This window comes from Hemiscyllium ocellatum, chromosome 5 (assembly GCF_020745735.1).
Source record: "Hemiscyllium ocellatum isolate sHemOce1 chromosome 5, sHemOce1.pat.X.cur, whole genome shotgun sequence".
Lineage (NCBI taxonomy): Eukaryota > Metazoa > Chordata > Chondrichthyes > Orectolobiformes > Hemiscylliidae > Hemiscyllium > Hemiscyllium ocellatum.
Window position 1 is genome coordinate 15,048,803 of NC_083405.1, and position 19,117 is coordinate 15,067,919.

At 44.3% G+C, this 19,117-nt stretch overlaps 1 protein-coding gene across 1 annotated transcript in view; it reads right to left on the minus strand.

Annotated features, from left to right (window-relative positions):
- retreg1 (reticulophagy regulator 1) overlaps positions 1-16,815 on the minus strand; it is an 82,869-nt gene extending 66,054 nt beyond the window's left edge. Inside the window, exons 1-2 of the mRNA XM_060825317.1 lie at positions 16,443-16,815; positions 10,307-10,413 (exon numbers count right to left, since the gene is read on the minus strand). Coding sequence (XP_060681300.1) covers positions 10,307-10,413; positions 16,443-16,723 — 388 coding nt within the window. The 5' untranslated portion in view covers positions 16,724-16,815. The remainder of the gene's footprint in view (positions 1-10,306; positions 10,414-16,442) is intronic.
- Positions 16,816-19,117: the final 2,302 nt, after the last annotated feature.

The following is a 19,117-nucleotide window of genomic DNA, read 5'->3' on the forward strand; positions in this document are numbered from 1 at the left end:
CTCATCTCATGGAGTCAGACTCCTAGAGATGTACAGCACGGAAACAGACCCTTTGGTCCAACTTGTCCATGCCGACCAGATATCCTAACCTAATCTAGTCCCATTTGCCAGCACTTGGCCCACAAAGCTCTAACCCTTCCTATTCCTATACCCATCCAGATGGGTTTCAAAGTGTTGCAATTGTACCAGCCGCCACCATTGCCTCTGGCAGTTCATTCCATACACGCATCACCCACTGCGTGAAAATGTTGTTCCTCTTTTATATCTTTCCCCTCTCAGCCTAAACTTGTGCCCTCTAGTTCTGGATTCCCCCACCCCAAGGAAAAGACCTTGTCTATTTATCCTATCCATGCCTCATGATTTTATTAACCGCTATAAAGGTCACCCCTCAGCCTCCGACACTACAGGGAAAACAGCCTCAACCTATTCAGCCTCTCCCGAAAGCTCAAACCCTCCAACCCTGTCAACATCCTTGTAAATCTTTTCTGAACCCTTTCACGTTTCACAACATCTTTCCGATAGGAAGGAGACCAGAATTGCACACAATATTCCAACAGTGGCCTAACCAATGTCCTGTACAACCACAACATGACCTTCCAACTCCTGTACTCAATGCTCTGACCAATAAAGGAAAGCATACCAAACACCTTCTTCATTTTTATCATTTATCTCAAGAGGGTTGGAATATAAAAGCACCGTTGCACTACTGAGACTTTATAAAGCTCTGGTTAGGCCCCATTCGGAGTACTGTGTCCAGTTTTGGTCCCCACACCTCAGGAAGGACATACTGGCACTGGAGCGTGTCCAGCGGAAATTCACACGGATGATCCCTGGAATGGTTGGTCTAACATACGAGGAACAGCTGAGGATCCTGGGATTGTATTCATCGGAGTTTAGAAGATTAAGGGGAGATTTAATAGAAACTTACAAGATAATACATGGCTTGGAAAGGATGGACGCTAGGAAATTGTTTCCATTAGGCAAGGAGACTAGGACCTGTGGACAGAGCCTTGGAATTAGAGGGGGTCAATTCAGATCAGAAATGCAGAGACATTTCTTCAGCCAGAGAGTGGTGGCCTGTGGAATTCATTGCCGCAGAGTGCGGCGGAGGCTGGAACGCTAAATGTCTTCAAGGCAGAGATTAATAAATTCTTGATGTCACAAGGAATTAAGGGCTACGGGGAGAATGCTGGTAAGTGGAGTTGAAATGCTCATCAGCTATGATTGAATGGTGGAGTGGATTCGATGGGCCGAATGGCCTTACTTCCACTCCTATGTCTTATGGTCTTATGGCACTATCCTATCTATCTGCAACTCCCCTTTCAAGGAGCAATGAACCAACACTCCAAGGTCTCTTGGTTCAGAAACACTCCCTAGGACCTTACCATTAAGTGGATAGGTCCCACCCTGATTTGCTTTCCCAAAATCCAGCACCGCGCATTTATCGAAATTAAACTCCATCTGCCACTCCTCAGCCCATTGGCTCATCTGATCAAGACCCCATTGTAATCGGAGGTAACCCTCTTCACTATCCACTACCCCTCCAATTTTGGTGTTATCTGAAAACATACTAAGGATACCTCCTATGTTCATATCCAAGTCATTTATATAAAATGACAAAAAGTGGTGGACCCAGCACAGATCCTTGTGGCACACCACTGATCACAGGCCTCCAGTCTCAAAAGCAACCCTCCACAACCACTCTGTCTTCCATCTTCGAGCCAGCTCTGTATCCAAATGGCTAATTCTCCCTGCATTCCATGAGATGTAATCTTGCTCAGCAGTCTCCCACAAGGAACCTTATTGAACGACTTACTGACATTCACATAGATCACATCCACCGCTCTGCCCTCAATCTTCCTTGTTAATTCTTCAAAAAACTCAATCAAGTTTGAGAGATATGATTTCCCACTCAGAAAGCCATGCTGACTATCCCTAATCAGTCCATGCCTTTCCAAATACATGTAAATCCTGTCCCACAGGATTCTCTCCAACAGCTTGCCCACCACGGACATCAGACTCACTGGTCTACAGTTCCGTGGCTTTCCTTTGCCCTCTTTCTTAATGCACCACATTAGCCAACCTCCTGTCTTCCAGCACCTCACCTGTGACTATCGATGATACAAACATCTCAGCAAGGGGCCCAGCAATCACTTTCCTACTTTCCCAGAGTTCTAGGGTACATGTGATGAGATCCTGGAGATTTATCCACTTATGCATTTCAAGAAATCCAGCACCTCCACTTCTGTAATATAGACCTTTTTCAAGATGTCACCATCTATCTCCCTACATTCCACATCCTCCTCCACTGATGCAAAATATTAATTTACTATCGACCCTATCTCCTGCAGTTTCACACATAGGCTGCCTGGCTGGCCTTTGAGGGGCCCTATTCTCTTCCTAGTTACCCTTTTGTCCTTAATATATTCATAGATTTAAAACTTTGGATTCTCCCTAACCCTATTTGTTGAAGCTATGTCCACTTTGTGCCCTCCTGATTTCCCTCTTAAGTATACCCCTACTGCCTTTCTACTCGAAGGATTCTCTTGATCTCTTCTGTCTATATCTGACATATTCCTCCTCCTTTTTCTAATCAAAACTGCAATTTCTCATCATCCAGCATTCTTTACACGCTAATGGAAATATACTGTCTCTGCACTCTTGTTAACTCATTTCTGAAGACTTCCCATTTGCCAGTTACACCCTTACCTGCAAATATCTGCCCCCAATCAGCTTTAGTTGTTGCCTAATATCATCAAAATTAGCCTTCCTCTAATTTAGAACTTTTAGATCTGGTCTATCCTTTTCCATCACTGTTTTAAAACTAATTATGGTTGCTGGCCCCAAAGTGGTCCCCCACTGACACCTCAGTCACCTGCTCTGCCTTACTTCCCAAGAGTAGGTCAAGTTTTGCATCTTCTCTAGTAGGTACATCCACATCCCAAAGCAAAACATTTTCTTGTACACTTAATAAATTCCAGTCCCAGTCTATGTTCGGAAAGTTAAAATCCCCTTCCATAACCATCCTATTATTCTTACAGATAATGGAGATTCCTTACAAGTTTGTTTCTCAATCTCCCACTAACTATGGGGTGGGGTCTATAATATAATCCCAATAAGGTGATCATCCCTTTATTTTTCAGTTTCAACTTTGCTGGATGTATTCCCAGGAATATCCTCCCTAAGTACAGCAGTATTGCTATCCCTTGTCAAAAAGGCCACACCCCCTCCTCTCTTGATTCCCCCCCTCTTCCATCCTTCCTATAGAATTTGTATCCTTGAACATTAAGCTGCCAGTCCTGTTCATCCGTGAGCCATGTCTCTAATTGCTATGACATCCCAGTCCCTAGCCATGCCCTGAGCTCACCTGCCTTCCCTGTTAGACCTCTTGCATTGAAATAAATGCAGTGTAATTTATCAGTCCTAACTCGTTTTCTGCTTTGTTCCTGCCATTCCTGACTGTTTGACTCGCTCCTTTTTCCAACTGTACTAGTCTCAGATTGATCTCTTTCCTCACTACCTCCCTGGGTCCCAGCGCCAACCCAACCTCCACCTTACAAGTTTACATCCTGCTGAGCAGCTCGAGCAAATCTCAATGCCAGTATACTTGTCCCCTTCCAATTCAGAAGCTACCCATCCTTCTTTGTACAGGTCACTTCTACCCCTGAAAAAATTCCAGTGATGCAGAAAATACAAACCCTTCTCCCCTGCACCAGCTCCTCAGCCACGCATTCATCTGCTCTATCTTCCCATTCCTACCCTCACTAGCTCGTAGCCCCAGGAGTAACTCAGATAATACTATCTTTGAGGACCTCCTTTTTAAATTTCCGCCCAGCTTCGTACATGCTCCCTTCACAATCTGTGCTTTTCCCTTCCTATGTCGTTGTACGCATTGGAACCAATGACCTCCTGCTGGTCCCTCTCCCCTTTGAGAGCATTCTGCACCCTCAGATATCCTTAATTCTGGCACCAAGGAGGCAATACACCATTCTGAGTTTTTGCTGCTGGCCGCAGAAAGGTCTGTCCATGCCTCTAGAGAGAGTCCTCTATCAAAAATCGATCACTTGGAATCTGACATACCTTGCATTACAGTAGAGCTTGTCTCGATATCAGAAACTTGGCTGATCGCGCTACATTCCTGAGAGTCCTTCACCCCCATATGTTTTCCAAACCAGTATACTTGTTTGAAATGGGGAAGCCACAGAAGCCCCCAGCACTACCTGCCCACCTCGTGTCCCCACCCTCCCCCAGCTTTGCTTGAGGTAATCCATCTACCTGATTGTATCAGTGGTTTTTCTCCTTTCCGATAACTGCTATCCATCACACAACATACTCCTGTAAATTCCTCACTGGATCGTTTGGAGAACAGTTAGAGACAATGCACTCTGATAGGATTCGCAACCAAAACACACTTCTTGCAGAGATAATTCATTAGAAAATGAAAACTCTTCCTAAACTCCCACATCCGACAGGAAGAACATCACCCTACAAAAGGCCATCTTTTGCTCCTTCACAATCTACAGACTCACAAAAACAGTGCTGTAAAAAAAAACAAAAAGACTCTTCAGACTTACGGTTCAGATTTCTAAAATTTAAATCGAGGAACAGATTTCAATGAAACATATAATTACTCTACTCGCTACTGCAGCCTTAGAGCAAAGTTACATGTTAAAAACTATGCACTTGTCCGTTCTTGTGCTGTGAGCTCTCCCACACAGGTTCCTTCAAGGTCAGCTGTGAATTTTGCTGTTTGTTAACTTATCCTCGATGCACTCTGATGTCCAGAAATACATGAATTCAAAAACAGCAAAGGCAGTAACTGTGCAGATTCACTGCTGTGTCAGTTAGCAGTGTAGGTTTCTTTCTCTTTCTCTGTCTCCCCACAATGACAAAGTGCTCACTGCCTTTTGTCTGTCGTCTTCCTTTTAAAACTGCCATTATTTGACTATTTTTCCCCCAAAGTTCCAAAACAATGTAACAGCTTACAAGGCAGTAATTGCTACTCTTGGAATTCGAGGAAATCACTTACAACACCTGAAACACCTCAAAAAAAAGTTTAAAAAAAAGGGGAACAGCTCTTACAGCCACAACTTTTTCCCGCCCTTCCATTTTGGATACAATTCAAAAAGTTCTTTTCCCCCATCTAGACTCAGGGATTACATATGGTCTACCTGTTTTCTGTAGATAATGAATTATCTCAGGGAAAAGGGAGAAGTCACTGCAACAATCTCAAATTCAGGTTGAAGACCTCGTGGAAGCCCAGTCAGGGACAAAACAGAAAGACAGATACAGAAAGGAGAATGCCCAACTGACTGTAACAGATAAAAACCTAACATTTAATTGACAAACAATTGGTAGTATAGGAAGGTAATTACAGGATACCAGATAGGACAGAAACCAAATAATCAGTGCCATGACCTTTGAGGACATCAGGGTGGGGAAGCTGCAGTAAACAGAACAAAGGATTTATGATGTGGCCTGGCATGGGAGAGGATGTGCACTACACTATGGAAAACTGTCTGTTCTATGCTCAAAACATCATGATCAATAAACTCAGGGGGTGAGCGTTCAGGCATACAGGACCAGTGAATGGAGACCGGAAAGCTTACAGACTTATTATGTGGGATCACCAACCTCATGCAGGGGTGAATTCAAATACATCTTGGAGGTCCATCATACATTCACCAAGCTTTTCCTACAAAATAGATACATCGTACAGCTATCTCAGAGTCATAGTATACTTTGCTAAGGCAGGTGTTCACCCGATGGGAACTGCCACACAGTATGGGGTCAGATCGGAGTCACCTCACTGCCCAGATAATGCAAGTTAATGGGAATCCAAAATTCCACATTGAACTCCAAGGTGGTAAGCAACAGAATAGTAGAAAACATGAGCAGAACTCAAAAGGGGATTACAAGAAGGACCTTGCAACAAAACAACTTCACATGCAATGTGGTTCTCCCTTTGTGAATAGAAATATAATATCCAGTTCTACTGGAGTTGCTCTCTACATGCTCAGCATGCACATGTCAAAGACAAGAATAGAGATATTTATTGCTGGGATTCAACCTTTCCTGAATCAGAACTAACCACGATAAGCATGAGAAATTTGTGAGATGAGTGGGAAATTTGTAGGCGGTCCAAAAGATAGCTGCACTAAAACATGGGAAGAATGCAAAAATGGAGTAAAGCTTATTTTGATGGAAAGGTGCACCCAGTAGAATTCAATGTGGGACAAGTAGTCATGGTCCAGACCCAACACCTTTTTGTTGGCAAAAAATAAGTTGGGTCACTTAGGTTCTAAAGCCAGTTGGTATCATGTCAATCCAGTGAAAGTGTTTGGAAAACAAAACAACATGGTTTTCCATGTTGGATATGTTAGGATAGCAGGAACCAAGAGCACCAGAAGCACAGAACTTGCAAAAAAAAGGGGGTTCACCAAATTTTAGTAATATTACAGACTAAGAAATATTGTAGGAAATGAACCCGATATAAAAATTGTTCTTTGGGGCCTGGTGAAGTATGCGTGCACTTTGCAGAAAGCAAGGTGAAACTCAAAAAGAAAATGCAGACTGGGAAAGTGATCAAAATTTAGAGGATGTTAAGGGTGTCTGAGTCATATCAAAGAAGATCAGAAATCTGATTAAAATGAAGAAATGTAAATAAAAACAATTGTTATCTTGATATTTACAATATATTTAAGCTAAGAGAAGGAGCTAGCGACAATCAATGCATACAACACATCACCAAAAAAATGCAAAATCTGCTTTAAGGAAAAGCAGTTAAAGAAACTCAACCAAGATTCCAGCCATTACTGTTTGTAAAGCTGCCTCATCCCACCAAACACTGACTGAAAAGGCACAGACAGTAAGCACACACTTCAAGGAAAAGTGGAACGCGCAGTCTTACTTGTGGTTTCTTTTTTTCCCTGGGTTTCAATTAATCCTTGCAAAATTTGGCCTGTTAGCAACAGAAGGTGAAAATCTTTCAAAAGAAAATGAAAGAACAGATGATTAAACAACATCTGATCTTGATTGCTCTTGTCATAATGTTAGTAATACTGCTGCCATGGAACGAGGTAAATCAGACAATATATGTAGATAAGGAAAGTACAAGTTGTTTTGGACATCATCTGGGAGCTCATCCTGTCCAAAACTTAAGACTGTTTAGGTCTTAAGTCGATTATGAAGTCAAATGCATAAGGAAAATAAAAGGCAACATTTTCTGGCAAAACTGTGGAGTTATAAGAAGAAAGGAATCCTCATTGCGGCTGTAGTTGGTACAGTCAGTCGTGACCAGTGAAATACCATGTGTAGAAATGACACCCTGTCCAAGGAACTGTTGCTGATTGAGGCTAATAGAATGGCAATGTACACCATAAACTGGTGCTGTTTACAACCCCATTTGGTGTTCTCATGTAATCAGCAACTGTACAAGGAATCATAGATACTCCAGCAAGGGGCAGAAGCAACTAGGTTTGCAAGCTAAGGCCCCAACTTGGGAAAGAATAAAGGGAAAATAGCAAAGAGTAAGTGCTGGAAAAAGCACAGCAGGTCAAGCAGCATTCGAATAGCAGAAGAGTCAAATGTTTGGGGCATAAACCCTTCATCAGGAAGGAGATTGAAAGATAAATAGGGGAGTGGGGTGAGGCTGGGGAACAGGCAGGTGACAGTGATAGGTTGGTGGGGAGGGTGGAGCAGACAGGAACGTCAGGCCAAGTGAGATGGGAAGTGCCGAGATGGAGATTTGGACTTGGAATTTGGGGGGGGAAAGAGAAGGGGGCAAAATGTGGAAACTGGTGAAGTCAATGCTGATGCTGTGTAGGGTCTTGAGGCAGAAGATGGGGGGGTCTTCGATTTGGTGGTGGAGGCGGCCCAGGATTTGCGTGTACTTGGGAGAGAGTAAGGGTGAGTTGAAGTGATTGGCCACAGGGTAGTGGGGCTGTTTGGTGCGTGCCCCACCACCCTGGGATACATTCGGAATCCAGCAAAAGGAAGATATCAAGAGCAAAAATAGAATTCTAACAGCGAACAAGTGAAGAGCATAAAATCTCACCAAGGAAACTTCTTTAAATATTAAAAAAAAATTAGGGTCAAAGTGAACATAAGCCCCTTAGGAAGTGAATCTGGGAACATGGTTATGGGGAACCGGCAAAATGGCAGAGGAATCAAACAGATTTTTTTTTCCATCAATCTTCACTGTGGAAGTTACTTGAAACATTACATCAGTAGTAAAGAATACAGAGGGAGAGGAATTAAATATCATTACTAGAGATGTCATATTAAACAATGTAATTGGGCTAAAGATACCCATGTCCCCTGGCCCTGATAGCTTGCAAGCAAGGATCATAAAAGAAGTTGGTATAGAGACTGTGGATGCAGGAGTAATCATTTTCCAAAAATCTCTGGATTCTCCAGAGATACTTGAGGATTAGAAAACTACCAATGTGATATCCATATGGGTAACTAGGTTAATTCACATAACATTTATTGTTGGAGAAGTATTGAATGAATTAGTGAAGTAATAGCAGAACATGTGATAAGTCATCATCTAAATCAAGCACCGTCAGCTTAGCTTCATGAAGGAGAAATTGTATTGACTAATGTATTAGCATGTCGTGAGGAAGCCCCAACCAGAATGGATACAGGAGAACCACTGTGTGCTGTCTTTGGACACTTTCCAGAACGCATTCTATGATGTACCCATCAGAAAAGAAAGCCCCACACAAACGGAGAATGATAAAAGTGCAACAGAGCAGGCTTGCACTCATTTCAAATGTAAATCAATCAACAGAACAGAGTTACTGTATTTGAAATATCCAGTTCATGACCTTATTCATAAATGAAGTCATCGGTCAAATCTCCTTCAGCCAGCACAGACCAAGAGACTCCACGGAGGGCTTAAATTCCCAAACCATTCTAAAAAGTGTTGGGAATACTGGGTGTCTGAAAGTGGAGGGGGGAAGGGGGGGGGGCGCGAAGAAGGATGTCGACAGCCAGAGACTTGGGGAGATGTAGTTTCAGTGGTCAAGTGGGACAGTGAAATACTAATCAAACAACATACATGGTTTCCTGAAGTGAAAACATCACAGTCTTGCTCTCCACCAAAATTGGAGGTGTAGTGGACAGCAGACATGGTTACTTCAGAGCACAACGGGACCATGATCAGATGGGCCAAGGAATGAGAAGTGGCAGATGAAGTTTATTTAGATAAATGGGAGGTGCTACATTTTGGAAAAGCAAATCAGAGCAGAACCTATACACTTAATGGTAAGGTCCTAGGGAGTGCTGCTGAACAAAGAGACCTTGGAGTGCAGGTTCATAGCTCCTTGAAAATAGAGTCACAGGTAGATAGGATAGTGAAGAGGATGTTTTTTATGCTTTCCTTTATTGGTCAGAGCATCGAGCATAGGAGTTGGGAGGACATGTAGCAGCTGTACAGGACATCACTTAGGCCACTTTTGGAATACTGCATGCAATTCTGGTCTCCTTCCGATCAGAAAAAGTTGTGAAACTTGAAAGGATTCAGAAAAGATTTACAAGGATGTTGCCAGGGTTGGAGTATTTGAGCTACAGAATAGGCTTGGGCTGTTTCCCTAGAGTGTCAGAGGCTGAGGGGTGACCTTGTAGAGGTTTACAAAATCATGAGGGGCATATGCCTGTTCCCTGAGGGTAGGGGGAGTTCAGAGCTTGAGGGCATAGGTTTGGGTGAGAGGGAACAGTTTTAAAGGGACCAAAGGGGCAACATTTTCATGCAGTGGGTGCTGTGTTTATGGAATGAGTTGTCAGAGGAAGTGGTGGAGGCTGGTACAATTGCAGCATTTAAAAAGCATCTGGATGGGTGTATGAATAGGAAGGGCTGAGGGGGATATGGGCCAAGTGCTAGCATTGGGTTGGGATGTCTGGTCAGCACGGACAGGTTGGACTGAAGGGTCTGTTTCTATGCTATACATTTGTTTGAATCTCCTGCCACTTTGTGGCAAGATGAAGCTACAGTAACAGGCTATTTAAAGTTAATGTTGTCCTGATCTTAGCAGACTAAGACCTGTTAATCATTTACTTAAAATGAGACATTCACAACACCCAACTATCATCAAAACCACAAATTAGAAATTTAGGTGCAAATGCAGAGTTGCACCAACAGGTCATTCCAGATTTTAATGTTCCATCTTCTGTTATGTCATTATAGTGTTCAGATATGAAAATAAAAAGCTAAGCAATGACTGATCAATGAAACTGTCTGTTCTTCTCTGAACCTTGATAACAATTCTTAAAGAAAGAGACAGCACTTACACATCCTTCTTACCATTCATGGCGAACAAAACCAAAGCTTTCATGGTTTCCATAACAACCAACCAAAGGAAGCCCAAAGCAAGAAGGGAATAAAACCTCCAAGGCGTTAAAGCTAGAAACCTGAAAAGCAGAGGAGGGGGAAGGTAAGAAAACAAAACAGTACAAACTCAACAATTGCAATTTCAAATTGCACATAATACAGTACCCATACACAGCTTGTCACTCGATAAATTTTCTATTCTTTAGCATTTAATCTCAAAAATATAGTCACTGCACAATTGTGAACCCTTCTGCCAACTCCAATCAGACTGTACCACCCAAACCATCCCCCCCACCCCCCTTTCACCAGCACCAGTTGCTTCGTTACTCCTTGGTTTGCACCACACTCCAACAACTCCCCCCCCCCCCCCCCGCCCCAAGTCACAGAAAGGTGCAACACTTGGGGCAGCACAGTGGCTCAGTGGTTAGCACTGCTGCCTCACAGCACCAAGGGCCCAGGTTTGATTCCAGCCTCGGGTGATTGTCTGTGTAGAGTTTGCACATTCTCCCTGTGTCTGTGTGGGTGCTTTTCGGAGGATCGGTGAGGACTAGTTGCACCGAAGGGCCTGTTTCCACACTGTCAGGAATCTAATCTAATCTAACCTGCCCATACTCCACTTCCCTCACCTCCATCCTGGGTCCCAAAACAGTCCTTCCAGGTTATGTGGAGGTGCTGGTGTTGGAGCAGGGTGGACAAAATTAAAAGTCACAACACCAGATCATAGTCCAAAGGTTTATTGGGAAGTAATAGCTTTCAAAGCGCTGCACCTCATGAGGTAGCTGAGGAGCAAGATCATAAGACATAATTTATAGCAAAAGATCACAACGTCATGCAACTGAAACAACAGCCTGAACAAACCCAGGTTGCAGGTAAGTCTTTCGTCTTTTAGAAAGGATTGCAGGTTTTCGCTCAATTGTATTAAATCTCAGAACTTTGTTCAAATCACAATGTCGAGATAACTTGAGGTTTTATAAAAACAAAGTGACATCTCAGCTCAAACTGTGTGTTAAAGGTGTGAAGTTAGTCTGTCTGTATCCCAAAAGGTAAGCCAGACTGGTTCTATTTCCAAAGTAGGAATTTATAAAATGCTCCATGGATTGACTGCCTGAGATCCCAGTGAGACATCTGACAAACTGGAACAGTGATCGGACAACTCCGTAGTGGAGCAACCAAAGGAGGAGCCAATTTCGTCCCCTCCGGTGAGCCACTGCCCTGGGCATAACATGTATGCTCAAACAAACAGTCAGAAAATGTGTAAACGCCAGATTCCGATTCATCAGCCACATGCACAAGGTAGAGCAAACGTCACCCAATCACAACACAATGCTATCAGTGCTTTCAAAACCAAATCACAACATTGTCATCAAACCTGCAGATAAAAGGAAGAGCAATTGTCATTCAGACTAGGACAGAATACTGCAAGTATACAGACACTGAACAATCAGGAACACTACAGGCAACTACCGACCAATCTGACCTAAGAAAACACCTGTAAACTAAACAGCATGATCAAGACTTTTGATCAAGTGCTACAGAGTTCCCTGCGCACTCTCATCCCACATCAGGGACTTCTATTGCCTTCCAAAGATACACAAAGCCAACATACCTGGTCAGCCTATTGTGTCAGGCAGAATATCTATGGCCATGGCAAGAGCATCTCAAAACTCATTGTACAGGGGACCCCCAGCTTGTCGTAACACTACAGATTTCTTACAGAAACTCAGCACCCAAGGACTAGTCAAACCAGGACCATTCCTCGTTATAATGGACATTTGGATACTCTACACCAGCATCCCCCACGATAACGGCATTGCAGCAACAGCCTCAGTACTCAACACCAACAACTACTAACCTATAAGCATCTTCCTATAACTCATCTGTTTCACCTTCAATCACAACCTCTTCACCTTCGACAATCAGTTCTTCATCCAGACACATGGAACAGCCATGGGGGACCAAAGTTGTACCCAAATATGGCAAAACTTACATGCACAAGTTCAAGCAAGGCGTCTTTGTTGCACACTACCTCCAACCAGTAGTACACCCCAGATATATCAACAACATTTTCTTCCTCTGGAGCCATGGTAAGGAGTCACTGAAATAACTGCACAGTGATATCAACAAGTTTCATCCCATCATCAGACTTACCATGGACTACTCATTAATATCTGTCTCATTCTTGGACACACACATCTCCATCAAGGACTGGCACCTCACTGTCACTCTATTGCAAACTCACGGATAACTGCACAGCGCTTCACTTCTCTAGCTTCCACCCTATTCATAGTAAAACAACCACCCCCTAGGAAGAAACTCAACATGCACACAGGATCCGTTCAGATGAGGAGGAATGCGACGGACACCTCGAGGTGCTGAAGGATGCCCTCATACGAACAATGTACAATGCTCAACTCATCAATCACCAATTCACCACAGCGAGAAACAGTAATGGCCTCTTGAGGAGACAGATATGGGATGTGACCGAGAGAGTACCCTTCATTGCCCAGTACTGTCTGGGAACAGAAAAACTAGGCCTTGCTCTTCACAGGCCTGCAACACCTTATCGATGAGGACGAGCAGCTCACCAAGAACTTGCCTACACCTGCACTTCTTGCCTTTAAACAGCTGATGAATCTTAAATAGACCATTGTTCAGTTATGAAGGTGAAGGCATCTACTGCACCTTCGAGAGAATGCGAATGTTGTTCTGAACTGAGAGATAACAAGCACCTGTGATATGACTAGATGGCAGTCTCGGCGTACTGAAAAATTGAAAATACGTAACATTTAGCTGTAAAATGGATATCCGAGCTGAAAAATGTGTTGCTGGAAAAGCGCAGGTCAGGCAGCATGAAAGGAGCAGGAGAATCGACGTTTCGGGCATAAGCCCGTCTTCAGGGATGAGGAGGGTGTGCCAAGCAGGCTAAGATAAAAGGAGGGAGGAGGGACTTGGGGGAGGGGCGTTGGGAATACGATAGGTGGAAGGAGGTTAAGGTGAGGGTGATAGGCCAGAAAGGGGTTGGGGGCGGAGAGGTCGGAAAGAAGATTGCAGGTCAAGAAGGCGGTGCTGAGTCCGAGGGTTGGGACTGAGAAAAGGTAGGGGGGAGGGAAATGAGGAAGGAGGAGAAATTTGCATTCATCCCTGGTGGGTGGAGGGTTCCTAAGCAGAAGATGAGGTACTCTTCCTCCAGGCGTCATGTTGCCATGGTCTGGCGATGGAGGCGGCCAAGGACCTGCATGTCCTTGGCAGAGTGAGAGGGGGAGTTAAAGTGTTCAGCCACGGGGCGGTTGGGTTGGTTGGTGCGGGTGTCCTAGAGGTGTTCTCCGAAATGTCCCGCAAGTAGGCGGCCTATCTCCACAATGTATAGGAGGCCACATTGGGTGCACTAAATGGTGTGTGTGGAGGTGCAGGTGAATTTGTGATGGATGTGGAAGGATCCCTTGGGGCTTTGCATCTACAGTCCTCAACTTTCTCCATATCAGAGTCGATTGTCAATTTAATTTAACAATTCCAACTTAGCCAGTTTAAATTATGCCCAGGATACTATAATATAATCGAATTTGAATTTATTGTTGTGCCAACATCGAACCAATGAGACAATTCGATATTGGGGGATGTAAAAGGGAAGGCATGGAGACAGAGCAACTGCCATTGACGGGGACCCAATAAATTAGGAAACACTATCAAACTTACCTTTCCATATTTAAGACATTCATAGTAAAAAGAAAGACGACGACTAAGGGGGATTTTCAGCCAGAAGAAGACACCAAAGACAACAGTCGCCATATGGTTGTGAAATTAAGTGGGATTTAAATAAGCATTTTATTGGATTAGTTTTTGTTCTGAGTGGAGGAAGATAATAAGCACTTAAGAGAAAGGGGGGGGACATAGAATTGTGACAGTTGTTGTTTAATGTTCACTTTTAGAGTTAAGAATAAAATCAATATTATTTTATTCAAAGAATGGAATTTGGGAGTTGGCTGTCAGTCATACTTAAAGATTACAAGGTGAGCTGAGTTTTTCTGGGCATTTCAATTAATTAACAGAAGAGCTCACCACTGTGTCACATCCGGCAAATGCCTGTGTTGAGTTTGCACATTCTCCCCACGTCTGCATAGGTTTCCTCCAGGTGCTCCGGTTTCCTCCCACATTCCAAAAGCATGCAGGTTAGGTGAATTGGCCATGCTAAATTGCCCATAGTGTTAGGTGTAGGGTCTGGGTGGGTTGCTCTTCGGAGAGTCGGTGTGGACTTGTTGGGCTGAAGGGCCTGTTTCCATACTAAGTAATCTAATCTAATCTCTCTCCATCTCATATAGACACACATATCAATCTATAGGGTGAATTTGCATTTGCAAAATTGTATTTGCAGATACATTCTATTTTGTTCAGAAAGCAGTTAATGCAGGCAGTCAATCCATGTAACGTTTTATAAATTCCTGCTTTGGAAACAGAACCAGTCTGGCTCAAAATTGGGATACAGACAGACTAACCTCACAACTTGAATTCAAGGTTTGAGCCAATATGTCACTTGTTTTTCATAAAACCTTAAGTTATCTCAAGAACGTGATTTGAAAGAAGTTTTGGGATTAACATATTAATGAACCAAAACCTGCAACCCATTCTAAAACATGAAAAATGTAACAGGTTTGTTCAATATACCATTTCAGTTGCATGACACAGTGATCTTTGCTATAAATTCTATGTCTTACAATCTTGCTCCTCAGCTACCTCAAGTAGTAATGCTCCAAAAATTCCAGGTGAGACAGAGGTTCACCACCTCCTCCAACCTAGTCTACTGCAGCCAGTGCTTTTTCTACATTGGTGGGACCAAACAGAGATGGGGTGAACATGTCACCAAGCTTCATTACTAGCCCTAAGTGGCTGGCCTGACCTCCCGGTCACTGCCCATTTCAATTCCCCCTCCATCATGTCCAACCTTGGCCTTTTCCAATGCTGCAGCAAAACACTATAAAGTGGAAGCTTACAGCAATTTGGAAGAACACCTCATTTTCCACCTGGGCAGCTTCCAGCCCAGAGGACTTAACACCAAGTCATCCAATTTCAAGTAATCTTTCCAGGCCCCCCTCATTAGCTTCACTATCTCCCCACCACCAATCTCATCCCACATCCAGCCCTTACTCTCCTCTCCTTGACCTGATCTTACCCATCCATCTTCCTGCCCATCTATCTCTTCCATTCTTCCCACTGACCTGTAACAATAACTCCTGACCTGCATCCATCTATGGAATCTACTTTTCCCTCAGCCTCCTCCCTCTATTTTCTGAGGGTCCTGCAGCGATTTTGATCAAAGGGTCACCGACCCCAAAAGTCTGCTTCTCCGCCTCCTGTTGCTTCCTGGCTTGTTGTTACCAGTCTCTCTACACGCAATTGCAAGAATGTCTCACATAAAACTTAAATCCATTTCGTCACTAATGTTTCCATTGAACTATTGATTACTCCACTCCACCTGTTAACAACAGCTGAAATGAGCGATGGCGCATTCAGATCTTCGATCCAAAAGAGAGCCATCATCCCCAACATGCTATGGAGGTGCAAACACTTGATAATCGTGCAATCTACGGACTATAAAGCGATGCATATGCGATAGGGCCCACGGTAATACACAGAAAAGTAGCCGTGCAAACTGCTCGAGATCTCCAAGCCGGTTTTAAATAGTGCTTTACTATCAATATCAAAGCTGGTTCAATATCATTGAAATCAAATTCAGCCTCCAAGCTTTGTGTGGATGTTGTTAAAGCTGAAAATGTGTTGCTGGAAAAGCGCAGGTCAGGCAGCATCCAAGGGACAAGAGATTCGACGTTTCGGGCATAAGCCCTTTTTCAGGAAAGAAGGGCTTATGCCCGAAACGTCGATTCTCCTGCTCCTTGGATGCTACCTGACCTGCGCTTTTCCAGCAACACATTTTCAGCTCTGATACTCCAGCATCTGCAGACCTCACTTTCTCCTCCTGGATGTGGTTAAAGTCAAGCATGCCCAAGCCCACTCCTGTTGTCTCCCTGTCCTAGTGAGGTAGAAACGCTTGCCCGCACGTTTTGAGGTGGGTGGGGGGGGGGGGGGGGAGGGACATTTCCCCGGGCCTCACTCTTACCAGAACAGTGCATTACAGCAGATGAACACGACAACACTACATCCCGGTCTGTGCCCGGTCACAGCGGTCTCCAGATAACTCAGCAACAACATCCACAGTGAATCGGAATCATTCCACTTCTGCTCACTGTCAGCCTCCGGTGCGGGCTGAGGGGCGCCTCCCTCCTCTGGGAGCGTGTCGGCACTGCGATCGCCAGAAGCCGCCGCCGCCGGCTTGCACCGGTTTTGCTGTTGCCCAGCATCACTGCTACCTAGCAGCCACCACAGCCGTCCACTCGCCATCTTATCCCTTCCACGTGACGTCGCTACGTCACCTGCGTCATGGTTTCATTGCCTCTCCTGTTTGTGACGCAGCGGCTGGTGGTCGGCTTGGCCAGCTCTCAGTCTGCCTGGCGGAGGGGCGGGGCGCATTCTGCTGACGTCACAAGTGTGTGTTTGGGGGGGGTCAAGTGAGTGGCGTCATTGTTGGGGTCCTCTGGTGGTGAGTTGATGCCACTTTGACAAGAGAAACTTCGTTGGGATGTAGTAAGTTAGTGATGCTGTCTCCACAAAGCCACCACAGGCCCCCTGCGTGCCAATTCCCTGCAGCGGCATCCAGTCCAGACCCCAGCCAACATGACCCCAACCCCACATGCAATGGCCCTCCCTTCTGCCAGCCACTCAAAGCCATGATTATGGAGGTGCAGAGTTACGAGCAATGGCTCCCTGAAGATAGTCACTACTCCTGACGGTCGGCACAGCATGCATCACCATGTCCCAGCATTGATCAAATCCTGGGAAAAGACAGGTTGCATCCTGGGGGCAATGAACATGAGCTGCATGTCGTAATTGAGGCTACGTACCTGATAGAAGAGATACATTGCCAAGGTGCACCACCTAGGACGAGGCAAGGTATTGCTGCAAGATCTGAAGGCAGAAAATCATCACCTGGGTGCGGATACATGCCAGTGATTGACTGCCTTCATCAACAGGGAGACTCAGAACCTGTGCTGTGACCCAGTACATCTTTTAGGCTCAGAAGAAGTGAACCAATGTTCTCTGGATGTCAGCAATAAAACCAGAAGGGGAGACCATAGGGACCAGCCAGTGCCACAACGTGGAGTCCACCACTTGATAATCAGCACTCAACTCCTGTAAGATCGGACACAGAACAGTTCTGTCCAGCGGCCTAGGTGAGCTGAAACTTTGGCCTCCAGTTCCTGCCAATTCACTGGCCGGGATTTCTAGGCTAGGTGAAGGTGGATCCCAAATAGAGGACATGGGCTGTACTCCAGCTGAACCTTTGTAATATTTTGGAAGACCGAAGAGTGTCATTGAGTGAATTAATAGTCCACCAGGCACAGTCAATGTTTGTCTCCATGTGCATCCCAGGGACCACACCATCACGCGCAGAGTACTGCATCATAGAGCTGCTCAGCATGAAATTCAACAAAAACCACTGCACCTCTCATCAGACTTTCTTTACGAAGGTACATTTCAGCAGAAAGTGTGTGACAGTATCAAAAGCACCCTCCCACTACCACCACTAACAGCCACTTCAAGGGCAGCATGCTATGGTAGAGAGTCCAGGAGTACATAAAAGATCTCACAGCAACTAAGCTATGTCTTGGTGCTTGTTGGAAAGTTCTGGCAATGGCGCATTCTGCTAAGTGAATGAAACAGTCTGTTCAGGAAACCACCCAACTGGATCCATCTTCTTTTCTTACAGGTTTAGAGTATATTTGTGCTTGATGATAACCTGAAATAAATGACTAGGTTATTTTATAAATTCCCCCCAAAATATGTTTATTAATGGTTAAATAAAATTCACCTGTGATCCTTTGGAGTCATAGAGTCTTACAGCATAGAGACAGATCCTTCAGCAGAAACTGGTCCATGCCAACCGAAATGTTCATTCATTTTAGATAATAAGTGCATATGGATAACCATTGGAATACACCAGGTAAACATGTTATGATTCTGTCATAAAGAGCAATCCTTTGCAATAGATACCCAACTACATGAAGTGTGTACACTGTGCATGCTTTCCATAATGCCAGTTTTTAACAGTATTGTTATTAAAACCTAGATATGCTGTATGCCTGGGTTCAGAAGTATAACTGTATTAAAATAAATTTGACTTCACAGAGCATTGGTTAGGCCACCAATGGAATACAGTGTGCAGTTCTATTTGCCATACTATTGGAAGAGCATAATTGCACTAGAGAAGATGTAAAGGAGATTGATCAGGATATAAGAAGACAGTGGATAGGCTGGGTTGTTGTCCCTGGAGCAGAAAAGGCTAAGGAGGGATCTGATTGAGGTATTCAAAATGATGAGAGGCTTTGATAGGGTAGATTGTAAGAATGTTTTCCCCGTGGCAGACATGTCTAAGACCAGAGGGCATGAATTTGAGGTGAGGAATAAGTAGCTTAGAGGAAATCCAGGGGAAAGGTTTTTCCACTAAGAGGTTGGTAGAAATATCAAACACGCTGCCTGAGGGTGGTGAAGGCAGGATGCAGCATTTTATGAAGCATCTGGCTGAGCACTTAAAATGCCAGGGCATGTTGGCTATGGCTATGGACCCAAGTGCAGGTAAAATGGATGAGTATAATTTTGGTGTTTGAGGGTGGTCATTGATTTGGTGGATCAAAGGGTTTATTCTCCATTCCCACACCCTGTAAATATTTAAATCTA